At 46.6% G+C, this 23695-nt stretch overlaps 1 protein-coding gene across 2 annotated transcripts; it reads left to right on the forward strand.

Moving 5' to 3' along the window:
* Nucleotides 1-11037: 11037 nt before the first annotated feature.
* gcdha (glutaryl-CoA dehydrogenase a) lies at nucleotides 11038-21148 on the forward strand. Of its 2 annotated transcripts, none has more exons than XM_041243474.1 (11): nucleotides 11038-11137; nucleotides 12756-12863; nucleotides 13522-13662; nucleotides 14865-14927; nucleotides 15568-15738; nucleotides 15921-16050; nucleotides 16779-16995; nucleotides 17325-17428; nucleotides 17906-18031; nucleotides 19199-19359; nucleotides 20940-21148. In XM_041243474.1, the coding sequence occupies exons 2-11, from the start codon at nucleotides 12764-12766 to the stop codon at nucleotides 21011-21013; spliced, it is 1287 nt and encodes a 428-aa protein (XP_041099408.1). In that variant the 5' UTR covers nucleotides 11038-11137; nucleotides 12756-12763; the 3' UTR covers nucleotides 21014-21148. The 2 variants fall into 2 exon arrangements, with proteins under 2 accessions (XP_041099408.1, XP_041099407.1); XM_041243473.1 differs by having other exon boundaries at nucleotides 11073-11228.
* Nucleotides 21149-23695: the final 2547 nt, after the last annotated feature.

Here is a 23695-nt window from a genome sequence, read left to right on the forward strand (position 1 = left end):
CGTAGAGCTGGTGTAAGTTTGCATGACTGCGGGAATGAAGCTCTGCACTGTGCAGAGCAGCCTGTCTTAAGGCTGCAATGGTAAGACAGGCTGCCTGACGACTTCTGCATCACTGTCAAGTGCATTACAGTGGGCTCTGCACGCTCTGAATAAAGACCCTTTTCAAAAGCCTCGCCGGTTTGTTTCCTGTTCCTCCAAGCTTGAAGCCAGCAGTGTACCGTCTGGTAAAGATATTCGGCACGGTTTAAATCATTCAAATAGATTTTTTTTTTTTTTTTTTTTTACATTTCACCTACTGTATCCAATGTGTTTTTAATCGGTTCCGAAAGGCTCTGCTGTTTCAGTCTTGAATGATCCTTTCTCTCTCTAAATCTGCCCCTTCGTTTGGATACCAGGATATTGCGTGAACAATGGTGTTTGTTTCTGCCACAGCCTGTGTGTGTGACGGCTCTGGGTTTGATAATTCAGTGTCAGCTATAAATGAAATAATAATAATAACAACAATAATAAAGAAACCTACAAAATACACATTAGCAAACACGCCTATGTTACAGTGGTCCTCATATTCCTGGCAACATCCAAGGACTTACGAAAACGGTTTTTATGTTTTTTTTTTTTTGTTTTTTTTTTTTTTTTTTTATCTTGCAATGTTTAATCATTTTGAACTTCAGCAATAAAAACACTGCCTGTTTTAGATAAGTTCGCCTGCTTGGTGCCGTGCTGTTAAATGAGCCTCCAGCCTGCCCAGTCTACAACTGGGAAGGGTTCGTATTTTAGTGTGTATGTGTATATATATATATTTATTTATTTATATAGATTTAAAACGGGGTCCTCAGACTGGAAACTAGGTTGTTAATTACCAACTCTTCCTGAAATCTTTAGAAACAACAAACTGACAATACCACGCTTGGGTTTCACAAATATTGCGCCTGTCCATAAAGGTTAAAGATTTTTTTTTTTTATTAATTTCAGGACGATGGCGGCTGAAACACACAGATTCACTTTTATTAAATAACTCCGGCGCTGGCAGCGCCCGTGTGTAACGCCGCTCTGTGCGCGGCTCTGATACCGCCTGCCCGCCTCTGCCTGGAGACAAGCGCGTCAAAACGACCGTTAAACCAGCACGCGAGTCCCAACCGCCTTCGCGTTTAAACCGGCGCGTGAAAGGAAACGTTCGTTTGAGACATTCTACCCTGACGACGGTTATATTAACGGGCGAAAACAACAACAACAACAACAACAACAATATACACACTGGCTCTGCTATCAAAACCTACACTGACGCCTTTGAACCTCGTTTTTAAAAAAAAAAGATATTCCCAACAAGAAGGGTTATTTATCAATTGCAAACTGCCACAACCAACGCTAGCATGTGTTACTCTAAAGGAAACTGAAAGAGACACCCGGTCCCGTTAAATTATCAAACCACAACAGCAAAAAAATGAACGAAAAAAAAAAAACGCTCACACATCTTTCTTTCGAAAAACGCTCACACATCTTTCTTTCGAAAACCCTCACACATCTTTCTTTCGAAAAACGCTCACACATCTTTCTTTCGAAAAACCCTCACACATCTTTCTTTCGAAAACCCTCACAAATCTTTCTTTCGAAAAACGCTCACACATCTTTCTTTCGAAAAACGCTCACACATCTTTCTTTCGCGTAACAGAAACTAACCGACATCCTCCAGACGCTGAAAACAAAGTTTCTGCCAAAGCGCCCCCCGCCCTTTGAGAGCAGCCAGCCCTGATCAGCGCAACACCCGCAATTACATTATCAGGCTGCTGCGGCTTTATCCTCCCCGGCACTCCCTCAGACCCTAGCGCTGCATTACACCATCAGCATCGCCGGGACCCGGAGGGCTGAGACGCACTAAAATAAACGCACAAACAACACCTGCAGAAAAGTCCACCAGACGCTATAATAGCGGCACAGTATTTTCATGTTTTGAAACGTCCCGTTTTTCAATTTCTGTCAGTTTCAGCAACGTTACGTGAGTTAATTTTGCAAACCGCTTTGGGAAAACTGTGCAAAGCGGCGTGTGCGATTAATTCGGGTAACATTATTCAGCAGGTTTCGCTCGACTTTACGAAGCAAAATGAGTTGAATTCTTGGGTGATGCTAAACTTTTTGTCCATCACCCACTGCAGTAAAACCCACGGAGCTTGCATTAAAACAACCCTCGACAAGGAAGCCCTGTGTGATACCAGATCCGACCCCACTGCCTGGGTCCGTGTTAGATTACCAGGCGTGTGTGTGTTAAGGCGATTTCTTTCGAATTGCAATGCAAAGTTTGCAATGCAACTTCACATGGTCACATTAGTTTAATGGCAAATGCATTGGCAGTTTTAATACACACGGGCGTTTAAAGATGTCTTCTTGGACGCTGTCTTGATGGAAATGCCAATGCAGCGCACACTGCAAATCATACAGCCATGCCTTCAAACATCTTCGCGATTTAACATTTCAACAAAAGAGCAACGCAGCGTAAACAGCCATAAAACAGAAACGCATCTTACCATATCTGTTATCGGGGGTTTTATCCTCTGCTTCCATTAGCTGGTTTTTCTTTGCATTTATTTTAAGTCGATAACGGAAAACAGCAAGCAGGTCCAGCCACGGGAAACAGTGCTAGAATAGCGGCCGCTGCAAGGGTTACCCGGGGGCGGGGCTCAGAAGGGTGCAGGCGAATCAGAGTAAAGTGTTTTCAGATTGACGGGCTCTCCAGCCAGTGGTGTGTGGGAGGAGGGCGTGTTTTTGCGTGTTTTTGCAGCCGCTGTGTCTGGGCTGGAATGCAGCGCCAGTGTCGACACGCTCTGGCATCTCTATCTTAAAATTGCGATACATGGTTTTGCAGCACATTGCAACAGACTTATTTCATAATAATGTTAAGGTTAATAATTTTAATGCATCGAAAATTAACGTTGAATATCTTTTGCACTGTTGCATGGTTGTTTAATGTACGTATTTGGGGGGTGGGGGTATAACTGTAACCGTACAGTTGCCAAGGGGGTGGGGTTAAAAACAAATTGGACAGCAAACCCCCAGTCACTGCTGTACAAACAAAACAAGAGCTTTCAATATGCGGGGAAAATGATTAAAAAGGAGAAAAGTTAAAAACAAATTGGACAGCAAACCCCCAGTCACTGCTGTACAAACAAAACAAGAGCTTTCAATATGATAGAGTTAAACACACACTCACTGTCTGACAGGCGGACAGACAGACACACACACAGAGACACGCAGACAGACACAGACATAGACAGACACACACACACACATACACAGACAGTAAAGCATATATAAACCCCATGGCAAAGCATGGTAAATGCACAGTGCTGCCATGATAACAAACATGGATAAAGTGCAAACTGCCTGTGGTGAACATTTCAAAGCGTGGGATAATGAATGGCTGACCTTTCCACTGCAGTGGTATTTACATTCCTAACCTCCTCGGTCCCGTCCCCGTCCCCCACCCCTCAAAGAGGCTTCATTTCAGACCCAGTCTGCACCCTTTGTGATCTCGTGTAATTCGACCTCAGCTAGGTGTCAGTGGACCAGGCAACCACTGCCCTTGTTGCCATGGCAGCAGCCCCAGCCCACAGGCTGCATTTTGCAACTCTCATTGCAGCCGTCTCCAATAGAAACGTTTTATGTTGGAGAGGAACGTAAGCTACAACAGGATGCGGTCAGCTTTTAGTATTATGACACCAAAGGAAAAACACAATTGAAACAGCTGGCAACCCACCACGTCAGCACCAGACAGGCAGGCAGGGAGCTGGCAGGACCGCTGGGCTGTGCAGCTCCATTGTGTTTGCAGTGCTGTGGTCAGTAGCAGACAGGCAGGCAGCGCGCTGGCAGGACCGCTGGGCTGTGCAGCTCCATTGTGTTTGCAGTGCTGTGGTCAGTAGCAGACAGGCAGGCAGGGCGCTGGCAGGACCGCTGGGCTGTGCAGCTCCATTGTGTTTGCAGTGCTCTGGTCAGTAGCAGACAGGCAGGCAGGGCGCTGGCAGGACCGCTGGGCTGTGCAGCTCCATTGTGTTTGCAGTGCTGTGGTCAGTAGCAGACAGGCAGGCAGTGCGCTGGCAGGACCGCTGGGCTGTGCAGCTCCATTGTGTTTGCAGTGCTGTGGTCAGTAGCAGACAGGCAGGCAGTGCGCTGGCAGGACCGCTGGGCTGTGCAGCTCCATTGTGTTTGCAGTGCTGTGGTCAGTAGCAGACAGGCAGGCAGTGCGCTGGCAGGACCGCTGGGCTGTGCAGCTCCATTGTGTTGCTGCAGTGCTGTGGTCAGTGGCAGACAGGCAGGCAGCAGGACCGCTGGCAGGACTCCATTGTGTTGGGCTGTGCAGCTCCATTGTGTTTGCAGTGCTGTGGTCAGTAGCAGACAGGCAGGCAGTTACGCTGGCAGGACCGCTGGGCTGTGCAGCTCCATTGTGTTTGCAGTGCTGTGGTCACTAGTGACTGGCAGGCAGTCCTGGCAGGACCGCTGGACTTCAGCTATCATTGTCAACGCTGTGATTTTATACCAGTCAAGCAATGTGGGGCCCAACTGAGAATATTAAAGTAGCTTCTTAGCATATGTAATGGACAGCACAGTACACTTGTCTCATACACCGAGTGTTACACTGGTGCGAAACAAAGAGGCAATTACCTTTCATTCATAATGCACTGCCTGCTGGTGACTAGTGCTGGCTCAGAGTCCCAGCCACTCCAAACAGGGGCTCGGACTTCAGTCTATCCTTGAGAACGTTAGATTTTATACCAGTCAAGCAATGTGGGGCCCAAGTGAAAGCAATAGTTAAAGTAGCACAGTGAATACAGCATAGTGTAATACAGCATAGCAGTGTAATACAGCACAGTGAAAGCATAGCACAGTGTAATACAGCACAGTGAAAGCATGGCACAGTGTAATACAGCACAGTGAAAGCATGGCACAGTGTAATACAGCACAGTGAAAGCATGGCACAGTGTAATACAGCACAGTGAAAGCATAGCACAGTGTAATACAGCACAGTGAAAGCATGGCACAGTGTAATACAGCACAGTGAAAGCATAGTGTAATACAGCACAGTGTAATACAGCACAGTGAAATGGCACAGTGTAATAAAGCATGGCACAGTGTAATACAGCACAGTGAAAGCATGGCACAGTGTAATACAGCACAGTGTAATACAGCACAGTGAAAGCATGGCACAGTGTAATACAGCACAGTGAAAGCATGGCACAGTGTAATACAGCACAGTGAAAGCATGGCGCAGTGTAATACCGCACAGTGAAAGCATGGCACAGTGTAATACAGCAGAGTGAACGAGTTGAAAGGTCACACTGTCACATGATTGGAATACTGAAGGCTGTTCGGTTCCGGCCCTTAGGGCTGTCCAGTCAAGCTCAAGGCAGACCGGGAGGAGTTTAAAAGGCCCTCATTGAACCACAAGATGGCCAGTATTATCTCTACGGCTTTATTCATGTATTTAATAAAGCTGATTTCCAACTGTGTTCTCCAAGCTCCTGAAAAAGATTAAAAAGAAGAGATTTTAAGAAGGTATTAACTACAGATGTGTGACTCTTTTTTTTTTTTTGTTTTGCAGGTTCATAAATGGTCCACTAACCTCAATGTTCTGTATGTTAGCTACCTGGAAAACAAACACACACACATACACTGGATATTCGTTCTACATTTTTTTGCCACAATGATTCAAAGCATCATTTCAGTGCAGCAAACGTGTTGATTTTCAAACACTCGCAGGATGCTGTTACGATGATGTCAGAAGAGAATGTTCATTCCCAGGGGCTCCACAGTTCCCAGTTTGAAGATAAGCCCGCGTCCTCTGAAACTCTAACTGGTTCCACAGATGCTGATGCCTCTTCAGCAATCTGCAAAGAAATCCACACATTTCCTGCAGTGATAAAGTCTTGATCATGACTGCAAGTAAGCTGGAGTCTTAGAAGCTGGGAATAGGGCGTGGAGTCGGGCAAGCCTTTGGGTGCGCAGACTCATCGATATGAATGAGAGACGGTGGGTTTGTACTGAACAGTGGAGTTCTCAGCTGCGATGGAAATGTCTACAAACGCTATGCTTGTGATATACACAAGGGGCATCTCAGAGACCGGATCCTGCATATCGTTTCTAGACAGAAAAGCATGCTTTACATACCGCTGGCAAACGCACACAGTGAACAGAATTCCTCTAGCCCTCACTCACTATCCCACCAACACAGCACAGAACATTGAGCAAAGACATTTCAAAATTCTACAGCAAGACCCTTCTGCGGCAGCTGTGTTTAAAAATCCTCCACTAATGTCCTACAGGAGAATCTCAAAGCATCAAGGGTCCGCAGTGAAACTCGTTCTCCTGCACAACCTTTAAAAGGCTCTGTCCCACGCAACAGACCACGATGCACGACATGCAAAAACTAGGATCAGAGCCCCTGAGTCATCACCCAACATCCACCAGCCCTTCGCATGTGCTTCTAAAGGAGTCGTGCAGCATCATTTGCACAAAATGCAGCCGACTATGCACAGGGGAAACTGAAAGGCATCTAGCAGATCGTTTTGTGGAACATTTACGAAGCATTCAAATCAACACTCTGACATTTCCAGCAGCCTGACGCTTCAAACAGCAATAATCACACTGCTGAAGAGACAGCACTGTCTGCGGAACCAGTCAGAGTTTCAGAGGACACGGGCTTATCTTCAAACTGGGAACTGTGGAGCCCCTGGGAATGAACATTCTGCTCTGACATCATTGTAACAGCATCCTGCGACTTTCTGAAAGTCAGCAAGTTTGCTGCACTGTGTTGACTTTTCACTCTACACAGCTGAAGAAGGGCTTTTGCCCGAAATATCCTGAAAATAAAATAATTTTTAATCATTTAAAGTTTTTGTGTACATTTAATTTTATTATTTTTTCTTCTTATCAACCTATATATATATATATATATATATATATATATATATATATATATATATATATATATATATATATAAAATGTAGACCATGTTAGTGTAATCTTTAACTATCTGAGCTAAATACAGACAAGAAACTCAATAGCAATTTTTACCTGTCTCTGCTGATCTGTAAAAACAAAATGAAAGTAAATTATAATTAGTTATGCTCTATCATTTTACAGTGGATTAAAATATGCTCAATATATATACAGAATTCCTGGAGGGCAAGACACACAGACTGAGGACTTTCTGTAACCTTGTGTACTTCTAACAGATATCTGTTTGTTTGTTTGTTTAAATGAAACACGCATCATGACTTTAGGATGAAAATGCACGTGTGCTGCAACATGTGTTTCTTTCAAAACTCCACACCTGAGACCCATGACCAATGATTCTGAAAACTACAACTACTTAAACAGAGAAACACACACACACACACACACACACTGACACACACACACACACACACACACACACACACACACACACACACACACACACACACACACACACACACACACACACACACACACACACACACACACACACACACACACACACACACACACACACACACACACACACACACACACACACACACACACACACACACACACACACACAACACACACACACACACACACACACACAGACACACACACACACACACACACACACACACACACTGACACACACACACACACTTCAATAAGACACAATTCACTCATCACAAAGTCTTTGAAGCTGGAGTTTGAAGCTATTTGCTTTTCAGCGTTGATGCTATATTAACAGTGCCAGTTAACAGCTTATCAAACCATTCCAGTGCCCACAGTCACACAAACAAGTTATTTCAGCACCAGATTTGACTGAATTCAGGACTTCAGGACATGCTGTTGAAATAGACCCTGCAGTGTTTCCTCAGTGTGCAGGATGGCATGCCTGACTGCGCCCAGGACGAGACTCGGCCCAGTCGCTTCCAATGGATTTCTACAGTACGTACATCTTTCCTCTTAACAGATCCCTGGGGTGAAAAAACTTTCCAATCAGGAAGATGATTAGGATCAGAAAGACAACCGCCAAAGCTGAAGGGAGACAACAACAACAACAGGACTGTCAACTCAGCCTTTTCATTGGGATCATGCTGGCCAGGGCTGGCCACAGTGCTGTCTTCCTGTTCGAAATGGTTTAACTGAACCAATGAAACCGCCAATCAGATCCTGCAGCTGCTCTTTAACTGTACTTGTTAAACCTGGAGAGTGGAGGAGCCCTCCAGGACTGGGATTGGACACCTCTGAATTGGGAATAATTAATCGGTGTAAATGGAACGCTGCTCCCACCTGCTGGTCAACTGAATTATTGCAGTGTTGAATATTTTGGCTGGTCCACAGGCAGATGGAAGCACAGTTCAGCCAGGGGTAGAATGACTCCCGGTTAGATGAATAATAGAGGTAACACTACATGCACAGGGGAACTAGTCACCACTTAAAATAACAGAGTATTAAGAAATCATGTGCTTGATAATGTCTAGTTACAAAGTACAAATTTGCTAGAACATGGGTTTTTTTCTTTTACTGTACATTTGAGGCTTATATAGCGATTAGAACTCCTTAACCTGCAGTTATTTTGTCAGTGACAATTGCTCTAAGATGGGTTTCCATTGCTAATGTATTTTCCTTTACTAACACATAGCCTTGTTTCCTCTGAAAGTTCTCCCGGTTTTCAGAGGCGTTGCATCATACTTACACCCACTCCAAATGGGGGGTCTTCCGCGGGTATCCTTGAGGGGGGCAGTCGTTGTTGGGTCATCGAACAGCGGCTGCCCTCGCCTGTGCATTCTCAGAGTCGAGGCTTAAAGGAGAGACACGCTGATCACAGCAATGTGAGCAGATCCACTACACAATGAACAGGGGTGCTGGGACAAGCGTGATACTGTAAGAGCGCCCTTTCTCTTAGGGAGGGTGAGGGAGGGAGCGCCCTTTCTCTTAGGGGGGGTGAGGGAGGGAGCAGTGCAGTCATGCCTCAAGCCTGCCCTGGACTGGAGGGAGCACCCTTTTTCTTAGGGGGGTGAGGGAGGGAGCAGTGCAGTCTTTAAAAAGTGATGTACTTACCCTGTCCTGTGTCATAGCTTCTTACTGTCTCATTTAAAAGTGGGATGTCTTTCCTTCCCTTTAATACCCTGTCCTGTTTGACCACACCGTCGCTGGCTGCTGGCTGAGCATCTGCATTGGAGGGGGGGGGGGACAACTAAATTCACTACACTGTAAATAACGAACAAGGTTTCCCATGGGCAGGTTTATAAAATATTCACTGTGACTGTTTCTTTCACAAGTGAGATGTCTTTCACCAGAGAGGAAGGAACGCAGGACGATAGAATGCGTGGAACCTTCCAGATCATGCTGACGTTGTTCTTATTGCAATTACTCAAATGCTTGTATTATATTTCTTATTTTTTATTGTTCTATTTTGTGTAGCTCTGTGTTAAATTCCATGTAAACTGCTTGTTCTGTTCCAATAGACATGTGTACCACAGCCTAGCCGAAACAAAGCGTCTTTATAGAAGAGGCAGCGCCATCTAGTGGTCTGTCACTTGGGAGCTGAAGAGCAGCTCTTAGTTCTGTGATAAACAGATTCACGTCTTTCATTTCTTTATAGCTCAGTCATTTTAAGCACTGGGATAATAATAATAATAATAATAATAATAATAATAATAATACAAAAGCACTTCAACAAACTGGACAGTCAACTAGGCATGCTTTCTGATTAAGGAAAGTGGATATTAATGTATAGAGGCCGGGTGATTTGTCCAAACGCGTGCTGTTGCAATGCAGTCTGCAGGACGCGCACGCTTGTAGGCAACATGCGCGTCTGAACCGTCCAGAGACGTGGATTCGCGCTATATAAACATCTCTGATCTAAAAACAAAAAAACCTACCTGTAAAAACCATCGGACAAAACAACACGGCCACCCCCAAGAACTTGAGCGAGTCTTGCATGGCCTTGCGACTCTATTCCCAGTATTCTTGCAGAGAGGAGGTCTCTCACGCAGTGTGAATGGGACTATCTGCGGTACCCTGTGTACAGCTTTGCAGTGCGCGATAACTGCGCTATTATGAGGTAACGACGGGCTAGCTAACACACAGGTCATAGAAATACACATGACGTGTTATCAGTGCAAGAGTGTGCACAAATGCGATCAGTAGCCACATGCAATGCGCAACAACGCGCTGGAGAAGGGCACATGCTCTTATTATGCACAGTACAATGGTGATGATCTATATAGCGAAGGCTGTCAGGAAAGGGTGCTTTTATCAACAAGTTGCGGCCACTGTGTAAGTTTCCTAGCGGTCATAAATAGAAACAGTTTGCACTTGTATATATACTTGCTTTCAAGATGCAATTTGTTTATTTGTTCTATAATAATATTAATATGCAAATAGATAACCAGAACAAGTTCTTAAGACTCCGTCTTTATCAAGAAATGGCGTTTCCTTTTCTGCTTGACTTTGTCAGCATTATTTTGCAACGACATTACAGACCGATAATAGAAACACTGCAGCCGCTTTCAAAGCCGCGTTAACTCCAGAAAGTTGCGGTCTGTGTTAAAGTTTCTGCGTACGCACGCCGCACCAATGCAGCCAATCAGAGCCCGAGTTCCAGCGCCACCACCCACTCGAACGCTATTGGCTGAGCCGCGCAGTTCCACGGCTCTCCCTCCCGTCACGCCAGGACAGCCATTTTGTGTGTGGCAAAAATAAACCCAGACGTGCCTTAATAATAATAATAATAATAATAATAATAATAATAATAATAATAATAATAATAATAAAAGTCTACCGTTCAACCGGAATTGCTTTCACACTGCATTCAAAGAAAACCAAAATGTGATATGCATTTTTGACGGCACTAAATCGTTGTCTAAATCTAAAATTTATAACGTGTTCAATTAGTTTAGGGAGAGAATTGCTTTAAAAAAAAAAAGTACGTTTTCAAAAAGCCAATTTATTCTGGATTTGAGAGCAGGCACACTGAAGTGGCTGCTGGATTATCACGGGAGTTTAGTGGTTTGACACACTCGAAATGGCGCGTCAGAAACCCATATCCTGTGACACGGGTCGGGTCCCCGAGGCGTCACATGCAGGCTGGTCCCCCTGACGAGCGGCTGTGTTTCTGCAGCTCTGTGTTATAATCAGGCAAGTCAAATAACTTCTGCATGTTTTACTAAACCTGCGATTTATAAAGACACACAGCTGTGCGAATCGTGGAGCACACAGACATTGACAGGTAAGCAGATCCTTGCCAGAAGCGCGACCGATCCCAAATGAAGTTTGTGTAATGGAGTGCAGATTGGGTAACACGCTGGCGTTTCAAAGAAGGGACAGATCGGTTGGTCAAGGTTGTGACTTGCTGTGTTTCATGCTTCCATAGCCTCGCATAATCGACCCCAATCTATTTAAAATGATTTAAAATGCCATTTCTCTCGCAGCGATCACACGAAAGCAGCACACCGCCAGAGAGATGAGTGCGCAGTAGATGCGAAACCCGGTTAACAGAGATAGTTAATTATTGTAACGTTTGTGTCACTGCAACAACTTCAGAATGCGGAAACGCAAGCCTAGACTTGCAACTGTTACAAAATATCTCAGTACAAAGTGTCGCATTATAAAAGATCACATTACAGGTTGTCACCTTATAAAAGGACACCTTCCAGGTTATCACAGTATAGATAAGCGCAGGTATGAAAGTACAATAGAACCATGCAAAATAAAGAACACGGTAAAACTACAAGAGCGAGTTCGGCTGAGAGCAGTTTAAACCTGTAGTAAATACTTGCTTAGTTACAGTCAGCAGCAGCAGTTAAATACAGCAGGGTATAGCGCAGTTCAGTGCAAGTGCAAGCTGATGCAAGCCCTGGTACAATAGGGTGCATGTAGTCCAGTATAGTGGAGAGCTGTGAGGTTTACAGATGCTGTCTGAACAGGGGTGCCTGGAGGAGGCGCTGGAAGGTGGTCAGGGACCGATACTCTGGAGGGGGGTACAGCCAGTCTGAGGGGGCGTAGGGAGAAATGAGGGAGCAAAAAGGTCAAGACAGCGATAGGCGAGTACAGGAGTTTTGAATTGGATGCGAGCGGCGATAGGGAGCCAGTGCAGAGAGAGGAGCAGAGGTGAAGTGTGGGAGAAACGAGGAAGGGAGAAGACGAGGCGAGCAGCTGAGTTTTGGATGAGCTGGAGCGGACGGGTAGGAGAGGCAGAGAGGCTGGCCGGGGGGGAGGGGGGTGCAGTAGTTCAGACGGGACAGTACCAGGGCCTGGACCAGGAGCTGCGTGGAGTAGCGTGTGAGGAAGGGCTGAATTCTGGGTGTGTTACTGAGGAAGAAGCGACAGAGATGTGCTGAGAGTAGGAGAGGGAGGGGTCGAGGGTGACGGCGAGGGTGGTGGATTCAAGAGAGATAGAGAGATAGATCAGAGATGGGGGAGGAAGAAAAGGAGGTCAGATTGAGAGAGGCTGAGTTTGAGGTGATGTGAGTGCAGTTTTCCCAGGTCAATTAGAAATGATAATTATAAAGGATATTGCATTGTAGGGGTCAAAAAAAACCCCAAAACAATTGCTCTTACTGTTTTCTCTTGAGTCACAAAAGGAGCTGGCTTTATTCAGTGGTGGGCATTACTGCACCTGTTTTAAACACGAAGCGTATTGGTGAGTCCCGGTGCGAGGGTCGGTTTAGCCAGCAGCTCTGATTCAAGCCCTTTGTTTTATACAATGCAGCGCGCAGCCAGGCTGAGCCCCTGTGTGTGTGTGCCGTTCTCACAGGAAGCACGATGGCTTTACGCAGCGCAGCGGCTCGCCTCCTGACCTGTACCCGGCGCCGAGTGGCTCTGTCAGCAGCGCGAACGCAGCTCACCGCCGCGCCACAGAAAGGTAAGCGGGTTAGAGACACAGCACGAGACCCAGGTGTGCAGTGAAAGCAGTGCAGCACACCGGCGTGCTACCCTGTTAGATCGCAGAGTGCAGAGGAGAGCAGGTATTTCTTCTGAAATATATTGATTAAGGCAAAGTGTTGCTCAGTTAGTTTCAGGTACAAAAGTGTGTTTCACATCCCTAATATTTACTGAAATGACACTATTAAAAAAAAAAAAAATTTAAATGAAAAAGAATGATCATTGCGTGACTTGTCTTATTTTTTCAATCAATTCAAATGCTGGATTAAGAGAAGTGCCTGGACTTCAGGGGTTCAGAGATTGCAGCCCCGTCTCTCTGCTGGGTCTCTCCTGTTTGACAGGACTGTCTTGTGTGTTACAGATAGCGATGGGAAGCTTCGACAGGCTGGCAATACCCTGCTGTCCACTAGATGGTGCTGCTGCTTACCTCTCTATCACTTGAACACCAGCATCAATAACTACCATAAAACGACATTTTCCCAATCGCAGTACAAGTGTAATTTGAAGCTGCTTGCTCTGTTGTGTTTGGTAGAAATCAGACCTTCGCATGTTGGAGGCTGGCATGTGAGGTCCTGCCTTGGTGTGTGTGAGTCCTTTCCTGCTCTTCTGAAGCGCCTGTGTCCTTGTCTGCCCCCCAGCGAAGGTGCAGTTTGACTGGAAAGACGCTCTGCAGCTGGAGGGTCAGCTGACGGAGGAGGAGAAGATGATCCGGGACACCTTCCGCACGTACTGCCAGGACAAACTCATGCCACGCATCCTCATGGCCAATCGAAACGAAGGTGCTGCCCCCTCAGTGCTCTGGCAGTATAGGAAAGAGAACTCCACTCTCCACACTGCAGAGCGCTCTAGCAGTACAGGAAAGAGAACTCCACTCTCCACACTGCAGAGCGCTCTAGCAGTACAGGAAAGAGAACTCCACTCTCCACACTGCAGAGCGCTCTAGCAGTATAGGAAAGAGAACTCCACTCTCCACACTGCAGAGCGCTCTAGCAGTATAGGAAAGAGAACTCCACTCTCCACACTGCAGAGCGCTCTAGCAGTATAGGAAAGAGAACTCCACTCTCCACACTGCAGAGCGCTCTAGCAGTATAGGAAAGAGAACTCCACTCTCAACACTGCAGAGCGCTCTAGCAGTATAGGAAAGAGAACTCCACTCTCCACACTGCAGAGCGCTCTAGCAGTATAGGAAAGAGAACTCCACTCTCCACACTGCAGAGCGCTCTAGCAGTATAGGAAAGAGAACTCCACTCTCCACACTGCAGAGCGCTCTAGCAGTATAGGAAAGAGAACTCCACTCTCCACACTGCAGAGCGCTCTAGCAGTATAGGAAAGAGAACTCCACTCTCCACACTGCAGAGCGCTCTAGCAGTATAGGAAAGAGAACTCCACTCTCCACACTGCAGAGCGCTCTAGCAGTATAGGAAAGAGAACTCCACTCTCCACACTGCAGAGCGCTCTAGCAGTATAGGAAAGAGAACTCCACTCTCAACACTGCAGAGCGCTCTAGCAGTATAGGAAAGAGAACTCCACTCTCCACACTGCAGAGCGCTCTAGCAGTACAGGAAAGAGAACTCCACTCTCCACACTGCAGAGCGCTCTAGCAGTATAGGAAAGAGAACTCCACTCTCCACACTGCAGAGCGCTCTAGCAGTATAGGAAAGAGAACTCCACTCTCCACACTGCAGAGCGCTCTAGCAGTATAGGAGAGAGAACTCCACTCTCCGCACTGCAGAGCGCTCTAGCAGTATAGGAAAGAGAACTCCACTCTCCACACTGCAGAGCGCTCTAGCAGTATAGGAAAGAGAAACTCTTCAGTGACTTATTCTAGGCTAGTTGTTCTGCGTGCATGGTAGGATGTCCTAGTGTTCACAATCAACAATTGTTTGTATCCGTTTCTTGTTGTGAAATGCAGTTCGTTGTTAAAACTGTACCTTTTTGTCCGGTGAAACGGGGGAAGATTATTCTTTTATTTTCTTTTCAGTGTTCCACCGCGAGATTCTGAACGAGATGGGAGAATTGGGAGTGCTGGGGCCAACCATTAAAGGTAAAGTGAACTCGATTCTGTTTTGGAATTGTTTGGCCGTGAAAAAAAGGAAACGGGTGTCGTGACTTCAAAATGCAAATCCATGTGCTTCTTTTCAAAACTGGACGCGTGAGACCTGTGTAGAGAATGGAGGTTTATTGAAAACATTTTGTTGGCCAGAATCGCTGAATCACTTTAAGCTCCTTTAGTATTGCTGTATGAAACATGGTTTGTAGTTAAGGATAGACTCATTTTCAGATTGACACAATTCTCTCGTGTTCAGTGCAGTTTCTCTAGTTTTGTGCATTTGGTCTCAGCCCTTAAGTCTCTTTTTGGTTTGTGCAGTGCTGCCCCCTGTCTGTCTCTGCAGGGTATGACTGTGTGTTTCTGCAGCGCTGCCCCCTGTCTGTCTCTGCAGGGTATGACTGTGTGTTTCTGCAGTGCTGTGTTCTCTGCAGTGCTGCCCCCTGTCTGTCTCTGCAGGGTATGACTGTGTGTTTCTGCAGCGCTGTGTTATTAGCTCTGCTGCCCCCTGTCTGTCTCTGCAGGGTATGACTGTGTGTTTCTGCAGCGCTGCCCCCTGTCTGTCTCTGCAGGGTATGACTGTGTGTTTCTGCAGTGCTGTGTTATTAGCTCTGCTGCCCCCTGTCTGTCTCTGCAGGGTATGACTGTGCCGGCACCTCCTATGTGGCCTATGGTCTGATTGCCCGGGAGGTTGAGAGAGTGGACAGCAGCTACCGGTCAGTGATGAGTGTCCAGTCCTCCCTGGTCATGCACCCCATCTACACGTACGGGACCGAGGAGCAGAAACAGAAGTACCTGCCCAAACTGGGTAGGGGTGTAACAGACCTCTATTACGATGTGATATATCATAGAAAGAAAGCATCGCCATTCATCGATACACAGTGAATCATCACGCCCACAAACTGAGAGAGAATTGTGCTTCTTGATCCTTACTGCCAATCTCTCTCTCTCGCTCTCTCTCTCTCTCTCGCTCGCTCTCTCGTTCCTCAGCCCGGGGCGAGCTGCTGGGCTGTTTCGGGCTCACAGAACCGAACCACGGCAGTGACCCAGGCGGCATGGAGACCCGGGCCCGCTTCAACCCCTCCAGCAAAACCTTCACCCTCAACGGAACCAAGACCTGGTAGGTTCTGCCGGCCCGTTTCTGTCTGTGCAGGAGTCCGGTTATGTAGCCAGAGGTGTAGAGAACAAATCAAAGGCGGTTATTGAGGTCCCCGCAGAACCCAAATGAGATTGCAGCGCTGCAGAGAGTCCGGCAAGCAGAGTGATCACAGGAACCACAGCAGGGCTGGACAAAGCGACCCCTTCCACTCCTGGGGTCTGTTCCTGAAGTATTTCATTATCTGACTTTACCTGTTAAACATGAGAGTGAGATGAGGGGATGAAATGGGTTACCTAGTCATGTTGCTGAAGGAGACTCTTCTTCACACAGAGAGTGGTGAGGGGATGGAATGGGTTACCTAGTCATGTTGCTGAAGGAGACTCTTCTTCACACAGAGAGTGGTGAGGGGATGGAATGGGTTACCTAGTCATGTTGCTGAAGGAGACTCTTCTTCACACAGAGAGTGGGGAGGGGATGGAATGGGTTACCTAGTCATGTTGCTGAAGGAGACTCTTCTTCACACAGAGAGTGGTGAGGGGATGGAATGGGTTACCTAGTCATGTTGCTGAAGGAGACTCTTCTTCACACAGAGAGTGGGGAGGGGATGGAATGGGTTACCTAGTCATGTTGCTGAAGCCGAATCTTCAGGCTCCTTTCTAAGTGGACCCAGTTCTGGTGCCACCCAGCTCCTCGGACCTGTGCGGGCGCTGCTGGCCTCTCTGTAACAGTCCTCCTCTGCCGTGTCTCAGGATCACGAACTCCCCAATGGCGGACGTGTGCGTGGTGTGGGCGAAGTGCGAGGACGGGGAGGTGCGCGGGTTCCTGCTGGAGCGAGGCATGCCAGGGCTGTCCACCCCGCAGATCCAGGGCAAGTTCTCTCTGCGCGCCTCGGCCACGGGCATGATCGTCATGGAGGACGTGGAGGTGCCCGAGGAGAACCTGCTGCCACACGCCACCGGCCTGGCGGTGAGGGATTTACTCTGGATTCAGAGACCTGATTTGCTGTTGCAATGCTTTCAAATGAAGTCAATTGTTAACCACTGCGAGAAGTTTAATGGAATGCTGCTGAATGCAATTTTTGATCAGCGATGTGCCGAGGGGGAATTGATAAAAAGGGAATGGGAATTTGAATTGGGAATTGATTTAAAAGTTGTTTGCACCCCCGATTCTTGGTGCAAACAGCTTAAAGCTGCATGAACTGTAGGTGGCGCTGGAAACGTGACAGGAAGACTGTTACTAGCTCCGCAGTGCGCGTCTCTGACCTGCCTGGGCTCCTGCCCTTCTCCTCTCCGCAGGGCCCCTTCGGGTGTCTCAACAGCGCCCGCTATGGGATCTCGTGGGGGGCGCTGGGGGCGGCGGAGTTCTGTTTCCACGCTGCGCGCCAGTACACCCTGGACAGGTGAGCAGAGGGGAGGAGGCTGCAGGTAGAACCCCCCCTGAACTCATTCACAGCTTTCAGTATTCACTGTGGGTTAGGAGATAGAGGGAGCACTGCAGCTGTGCTCAAAAGTTTAGCATCAGCTTGAATTTTAGGATTGAGATTCATTAAAAAAAAACTACAGTGTATGAACATAATTTAGATCTTTTATTTAACGTCATGTAATCAAAGAAACTATAAAATTGTATTGCAGAAGTTCACCAGAAGCCGTAATTACAGTATTTCATGTTAGATTCTCTAACCTCTCCGTGCTCCCTGTGTGATGCTTCCTGTGTGATGCTCCCTGCCCTGCAATGCTTGCCTCTCTCCGTGCTCCCTGCCCTGCAATGCTTGCCTCTCTCTGTGCTCCCTGCCCTGCAATGCTTGCCTCTCTCTGTGCTCTCCCCCTGCAATGCTTGCCTCTCCCTGTGCTCGTCTGACGCTCCAGGGTCGCTCCAGGGTCCAGTTCGGAGTGCCCCTGGCCAGGAACCAGCTGATGCAGAAGAAGATGGCGGACATGCTGACTGAGATCACCATCGGGCTGCAGTCCTGTCTGCAGCTGGGCAGGCTAATCGATCAGAAAAAGTAAGAGGCATGACCACGTTATTGCTGCGGGAGCTTTCCACTGACACGGACACACAGGGACACGGGGACACACAGTGGCACGCTCTTCAGTTCATTTAACTAGGGAACAACCTCACCATACATTCACACAGTTACAGTGTCAGACATGCCAAAGCAGAAGTCAATACGATATGCAGCAGGGCCATGGAAATGTAAGGTTTGCTACCTTTGCTGTTGTCATGTTTCTGTCAGTGAAACTCAATCTCCTGTCGTCTCCCAGTATCAAACTGGGGCTGCAGCCGGGTCTACCTGCAGTCTGCACCCGGGCATGGCACAAGAGTCAAACCTGGGTGTGTGTGTAACGGTTAATTCACCAACCTCCAGTATTTCCCTGACAGTGTAATGTATTCACAGTCGTTCAGCCTGCATATTATTGTTCTGCAGAGATTTTAAACCCGCCTCTCACATCCTTCTCATGGGATGCTTGTTAGGTAACTTCCCCCATCAGTGTGGAGAGATGCAGTTCTGCAGCCTGCAGTCCTGACTGCGGCTGACAGAGACATGATCTAACTTCTGTGGGCAAACCTTCGAGCCCCTGCTTGCCAAAATGTATGTCTACTTGACTATATAAAAGAAGAAAAAAAAAAGAAAATATTTTAGGGACGCGGCTGGCTCTGAAAATTTCAGCTCTTCAGACTTTGTGATGCCATCTGAGTGAATAATGAAATAGCTTCTAACCAAGTTAGCTTTTTGTATTGAGTATTTTAATTGGATTTTGTAACTGTATGACTGTGCCAACCGGGTGATCCCTGGTTATCTTTATTAAAACAGGCCCCGTTTTGTGTGTTTTACCTTCAGTAAGCATGTATAACAGAAGGGTGTTTAAAGGCTTTAATATTATTACACACATGCATGTATTCAGTTGAGTTTTTGAAGGCTTGGTAAAGAGGTGACTGGCTGCTGATTGAATCATTCTAATGTTTTTTTTTGCCTTTGGTTATTTAGTTCAGAAGTGATTTTAAATTTGAACGTCTTCATTGTAGAGCTTAAGGTATCATATATGCCACCTGTTTTGTAAAATAAGTTCCATACATTTGACACGTCGGTGTGTTCCAGTCCCAGTCCGGGTTCGTGGCAGCGTTTCCCGTGCTGGCTCTGAGTGTGTGTCTGTGCGCTTGATCCTGACAGGGCTGCCCCAGAGATGATCTCGATGCTCAAGAGGAACTCCTGCGGCAAAGCTCTGGACATCGCGCGGCAGGCGAGGGACATGCTGGGAGGAAACGGCATCGCGGACGAGTATCACGTCATCAGACACGTCATGAACCTGGAGGCTGTCAACACCTACGAGGGTAAGACACGCCCCCGCGCTGCTGCACCGGTGCCAAGAGAGCGCCAGCACTGCGGGGTGCGGTTACAGCCAGGGGAGCGCCAGCACTGCGGGGTGCGGTTACAGCCAGGGGAGGGCCAGCACTGCGGGGTGCGGTTACAGCCAGGGGAGCGCCAGCACTGCGGGGTGCGGTTACAGCCAGGGGAAGGCCAGCACTGCGGGGTGCGGTTACAGCCAGGGGAACGCCAGCACTGCGGGGTGCGGTTACAGCCAGGGGAACGCCAGCACTGCGGGGTGCGGTTACAGCCAGGGGAACGCCAGCACTGCGGGGTGCGGTTACAGCCAGGGGAAGGCCAGCCTGCGGGGTGCGGTTACAGCCAGGGGAACTGCGGGGTGCGGTTACAGCCAGGGGAGCGCCAGCACTGCGGGGTGCGGTTACAGCCAGGGGAACGCCAGCACTGCGGGGTGCGGTTACAGCCAGGGGAGCGCCAGCACTGCGGGGTGCGGTACTGCGGGGTACAGCCAGGGGAACGCCAGCACTGCGGGGTGCGGTTACAGCCAGGGGAAGGCCAGCACTGCGGGGTGCGGTTACAGCCGTGCACCACCAGGTGTCACTTGATGCCTGAAACAGTTCTGCTAAAAACAATTCTCTGAACTGGTGATGTACAGCTGTGGCGCCAGCACTGCAGGGTGCGGTTAGGGGAAAGCTTTGCGGGGTGCGGTTACAGCCACCTAGAATTTTAGGATTGAGAGCCAGGGGAATGCGGGGTGCGGTTACAGCCAGGGGAAGGCCAGCACTGCGGGGTGCGGTTACAGCCAGGGGAACGCCAGCACTGCGGGGTGCGGTTACAGCCGTGCACCACCAGGTGTCACTTGATGCCTGAAACAGTTCTGCTAAAAACAATTCTCTGAACTGGTGATGTACAGCTGTGGCCTAAAGCTTTGTCCCACCTAGAATTTTAGGATTGAGTACCGGAAGCCATAATAGCAGTATAGTATTTAATGTTAGATTTCAAAATGTTGCAATTTTTCAATTTGTGTCAGTTTTTCTGTTAAGTGTATGGAAAGCTACAAAGTGGTGCGTAATTCAATGTGTTAACATAACATTATTCAGCAGGTTTCATTCGACTTTGCAAAATGTGTTAATTCTGCTTTGCAAAATGTGTTAATTCTGCAGGGTGATGCAGATCCTCTGGCCACAGCTGCAGCTTTTAACTGACTTTATTTCTGCCAGTTCAAAACCCGACTGAATTCTTGTTTAGGGGACAAAGTACGAGTCTTCTATTTATGTTTTTGTAATAAGTTAATGTTTGATACTTATATGTGTAAACAGAAAATACGTTTTTTATTATAAAGAACTGACCCTCACTGTGCACTTCTCTGCTGTATAAACATCATCATAAACTACTGACATCCAGCACTGCTGCATTGAGAAATACCAAAGCAATATTACATGCCACACGCACACAGACTAGAAGTCATTAAACACATGAAGTTTTCCTGCGGGATGAATGGTAAAGCTGAGATCAGTGTTTGACGATGCGCTCTTAATGCTTGTGAAAGTTTCTTGGTTGACTGCATTGTCTTTCTTGTCTTCCCCAGGAACCCATGACATCCATGCACTGATCCTGGGCAGAGCAATCACTGGGCTTCAGTCCTTCACCGTGGGGAAGTAGTTCAGGGTTCACCAGCAACCAGAAACACCAACGTCTTCTACTGAGTGAAATCTACAATTTGAAGGGACTGATCGCCAGTTAATGCTGCAACTTTTTGTGTTTTTGTTTTAAAAATTAAAAGACAGATATACTTTTTTTTTTGGGCTCGCCAAGATGAGTGTCTTTGGGTGTCAACTATTTATTCTTCAAGATATAGAAACATACAGATCTGGCCAAATGTTTTGCATCCCCCTGTAAAGAGAAGTCATTTTGCTTCATAGAGTCGAATGAAAGCTGCTGAATCATGTGACGTTAACATAATGAATTGCACACCGCTGTGTAGTTTTCCATATACTTAACGAAAAAACTGACAAATTGAAAAATGTGACATGAATTACTGTACTATTTATGGTTTCCGGTAGACTTTTGCAAAGTGAAAGATCTAAGTTATGTTCATATAGTTTCTTTGAGACTTGCACCTTGTCTTTTGTTAGCCCTTTTACTCTTGCTGGATTTTACTGTCACAGTGAGGAGTTTGCCTGAGTTTAAAGAAGCTGTTTTTCTGGGTGTAATCTCTGATCACCGTTGTAAAGTTTTGAAGCAGAGTCCATAAAAGGTGGTTTCTGATAATGCGTTGAGCATTGAAAAGGACTTCTAGCTGAAACGTTTGTAACTGGCTACTCCTGAGTCTAACTTGACAAACCAAAGGAAAAGCTCAGGTCAGCCTCACATGACCCCGGTAACACGGCTTTAACTGCGCACTGTAGCGCCTATGTCACACTTAAAAGCCAGTGGTAAAACAAAGGCCCCCTATTGTATATAAAGTGGCCTTGGACCCAGTTCTGTATCGATGAGGTCTGCTCAATGTCTGTACTGCTTTTGTAATAATGAGTGAAGCACGTTTGCTAGAATGATTGTTCTCCTCCTGTTGTTGGTAAATAAAACTTTTCCAGTGATTTTGTTTTTTAAGTTTCCTTTGATTGAAAGAATTTAGCTGACGTTCACGTGGTCATGTGACCCTTTCATTTATAACTCTTGATGTAATGCATTTGAAAGTGCTGTTGGTGTCTGACTGCGTCTATATATGGAAACCTGCATAACCACCTATTAATAGAACTAGTGTATTGGTGTGTTTTTATGGAATGCAATTTGAACAGCATTTCCACATATCTTCTGCTGCGTGCCTTCATTCTGCAGCCTCTGTAGACCGCTCACAGTACAGCTAGCACACCACACTGTGTGCATTGACCTGCAACACTGCCCAGTGGATGTAAGACACGACACATTTTTTTTAAGTGGTATTTCTTGCATGCCCTCAAGGCAGGGTCAGGGTTAGGGGCTGTCTGGGTGTAACTGGAGATTCTGAGATAGGAAATCCACTATTCCTCACCAAGCATATCTCAGCATATGTGCATTAACACGCATGCATTGACACCTGCAAGGGTGTACTTTTCACAGTACACTATTTTATATGAGTTACAGGTTCAGATATATTAAGCCTCCCCAGGTTGTTGAAGTAGGCAGAATGTTGTTTTATTTTTTGTTTAAATCAGTTACATAGATTAGCTACAAACAACTGTTTGACCAATTAAACATATTAGGAAAAATAACCTGCAAAATATCAGACATTCCTGAAAGTGTTACAAATAAGCGATAGTCTAAGTTAAAGATTTCTCTGCTATTATATACAAGCATTGAAATACACTGAGAAACAGTTCATTGCTGCTTCATTTTAAATATCCACACAGCTAGCAATGAACTCCAAACCAGCGACACTGCTTCAAACTGAAGGTACAGAGCAGCTTACTGATATACAATGAACTCCAAACCAGCAACACTGCTTCAAACTGAAGGTACAGAGCAGCTTACTGATATACAATGAACTCCAAACCAGCGACACTGCTTCAAACTGAAGGTACAGAGCAGCTTACTGATATACAATGAACTCCAAACCAGCGACACTGCTTCAAACTGAAGGTACAGAGCAGCTTACTGATATACAATGAACTCCAAACCAGCTGCTTCAAACTGAAGGTACAGAGCAGCTTACTGATATACAATGAACTCCAAACCAGCGACACTGCTTCAAACTGAAGGTACAGAGCAGCTTACTGATATACAATGAACTCCAAACCAGCGACACTGCTTCAAACTGAAGGTACAGAGCAGCTTACTGATATACCATCTCTATGACTAACCTGGAATTAAAAAGTGCTCGGGTGCACATCTACACAATCAGCTCTATCTGAATCCCTGAACACTAAGTTAAATGAAAACACTGACTCAACTAAAGAGAGTACAATGACTGCATGAACAGTCACCTGCTTGAGAGTCAACTGTGTCTGAAGATTTAGATGCAAACTGAGTTGCGTGTAAGCTCCTGAGTGACTAAAACCCACGTCACATGCAAACTAGAACAGGACGTCGACAATCCTGGTGCTTATAACCCTCATCCTGTAATATTTCTAACATTTCTCAAGCTGGGTCTACACACCTAAGCAACTTAAAAAGGACGATGGAGCACATATGTAACGCCCATGCTTATGCAAAATGGTTTTCCAGTGACGTTACAGAGAAACGGTTTTCTACGCATGAGACGCATTGCCATTTGTATTGTGTAAAAAATAAATTTAAAAAAGGCAAAAATGTAATTAACATCAAACAGCATTTTATTCATACAAATCTTTTATTAACAACACAAAA

This window comes from Polyodon spathula, unplaced genomic scaffold (genome assembly GCF_017654505.1).
Source record: "Polyodon spathula isolate WHYD16114869_AA unplaced genomic scaffold, ASM1765450v1 scaffolds_1806, whole genome shotgun sequence".
NCBI lineage: Eukaryota > Metazoa > Chordata > Actinopteri > Acipenseriformes > Polyodontidae > Polyodon > Polyodon spathula.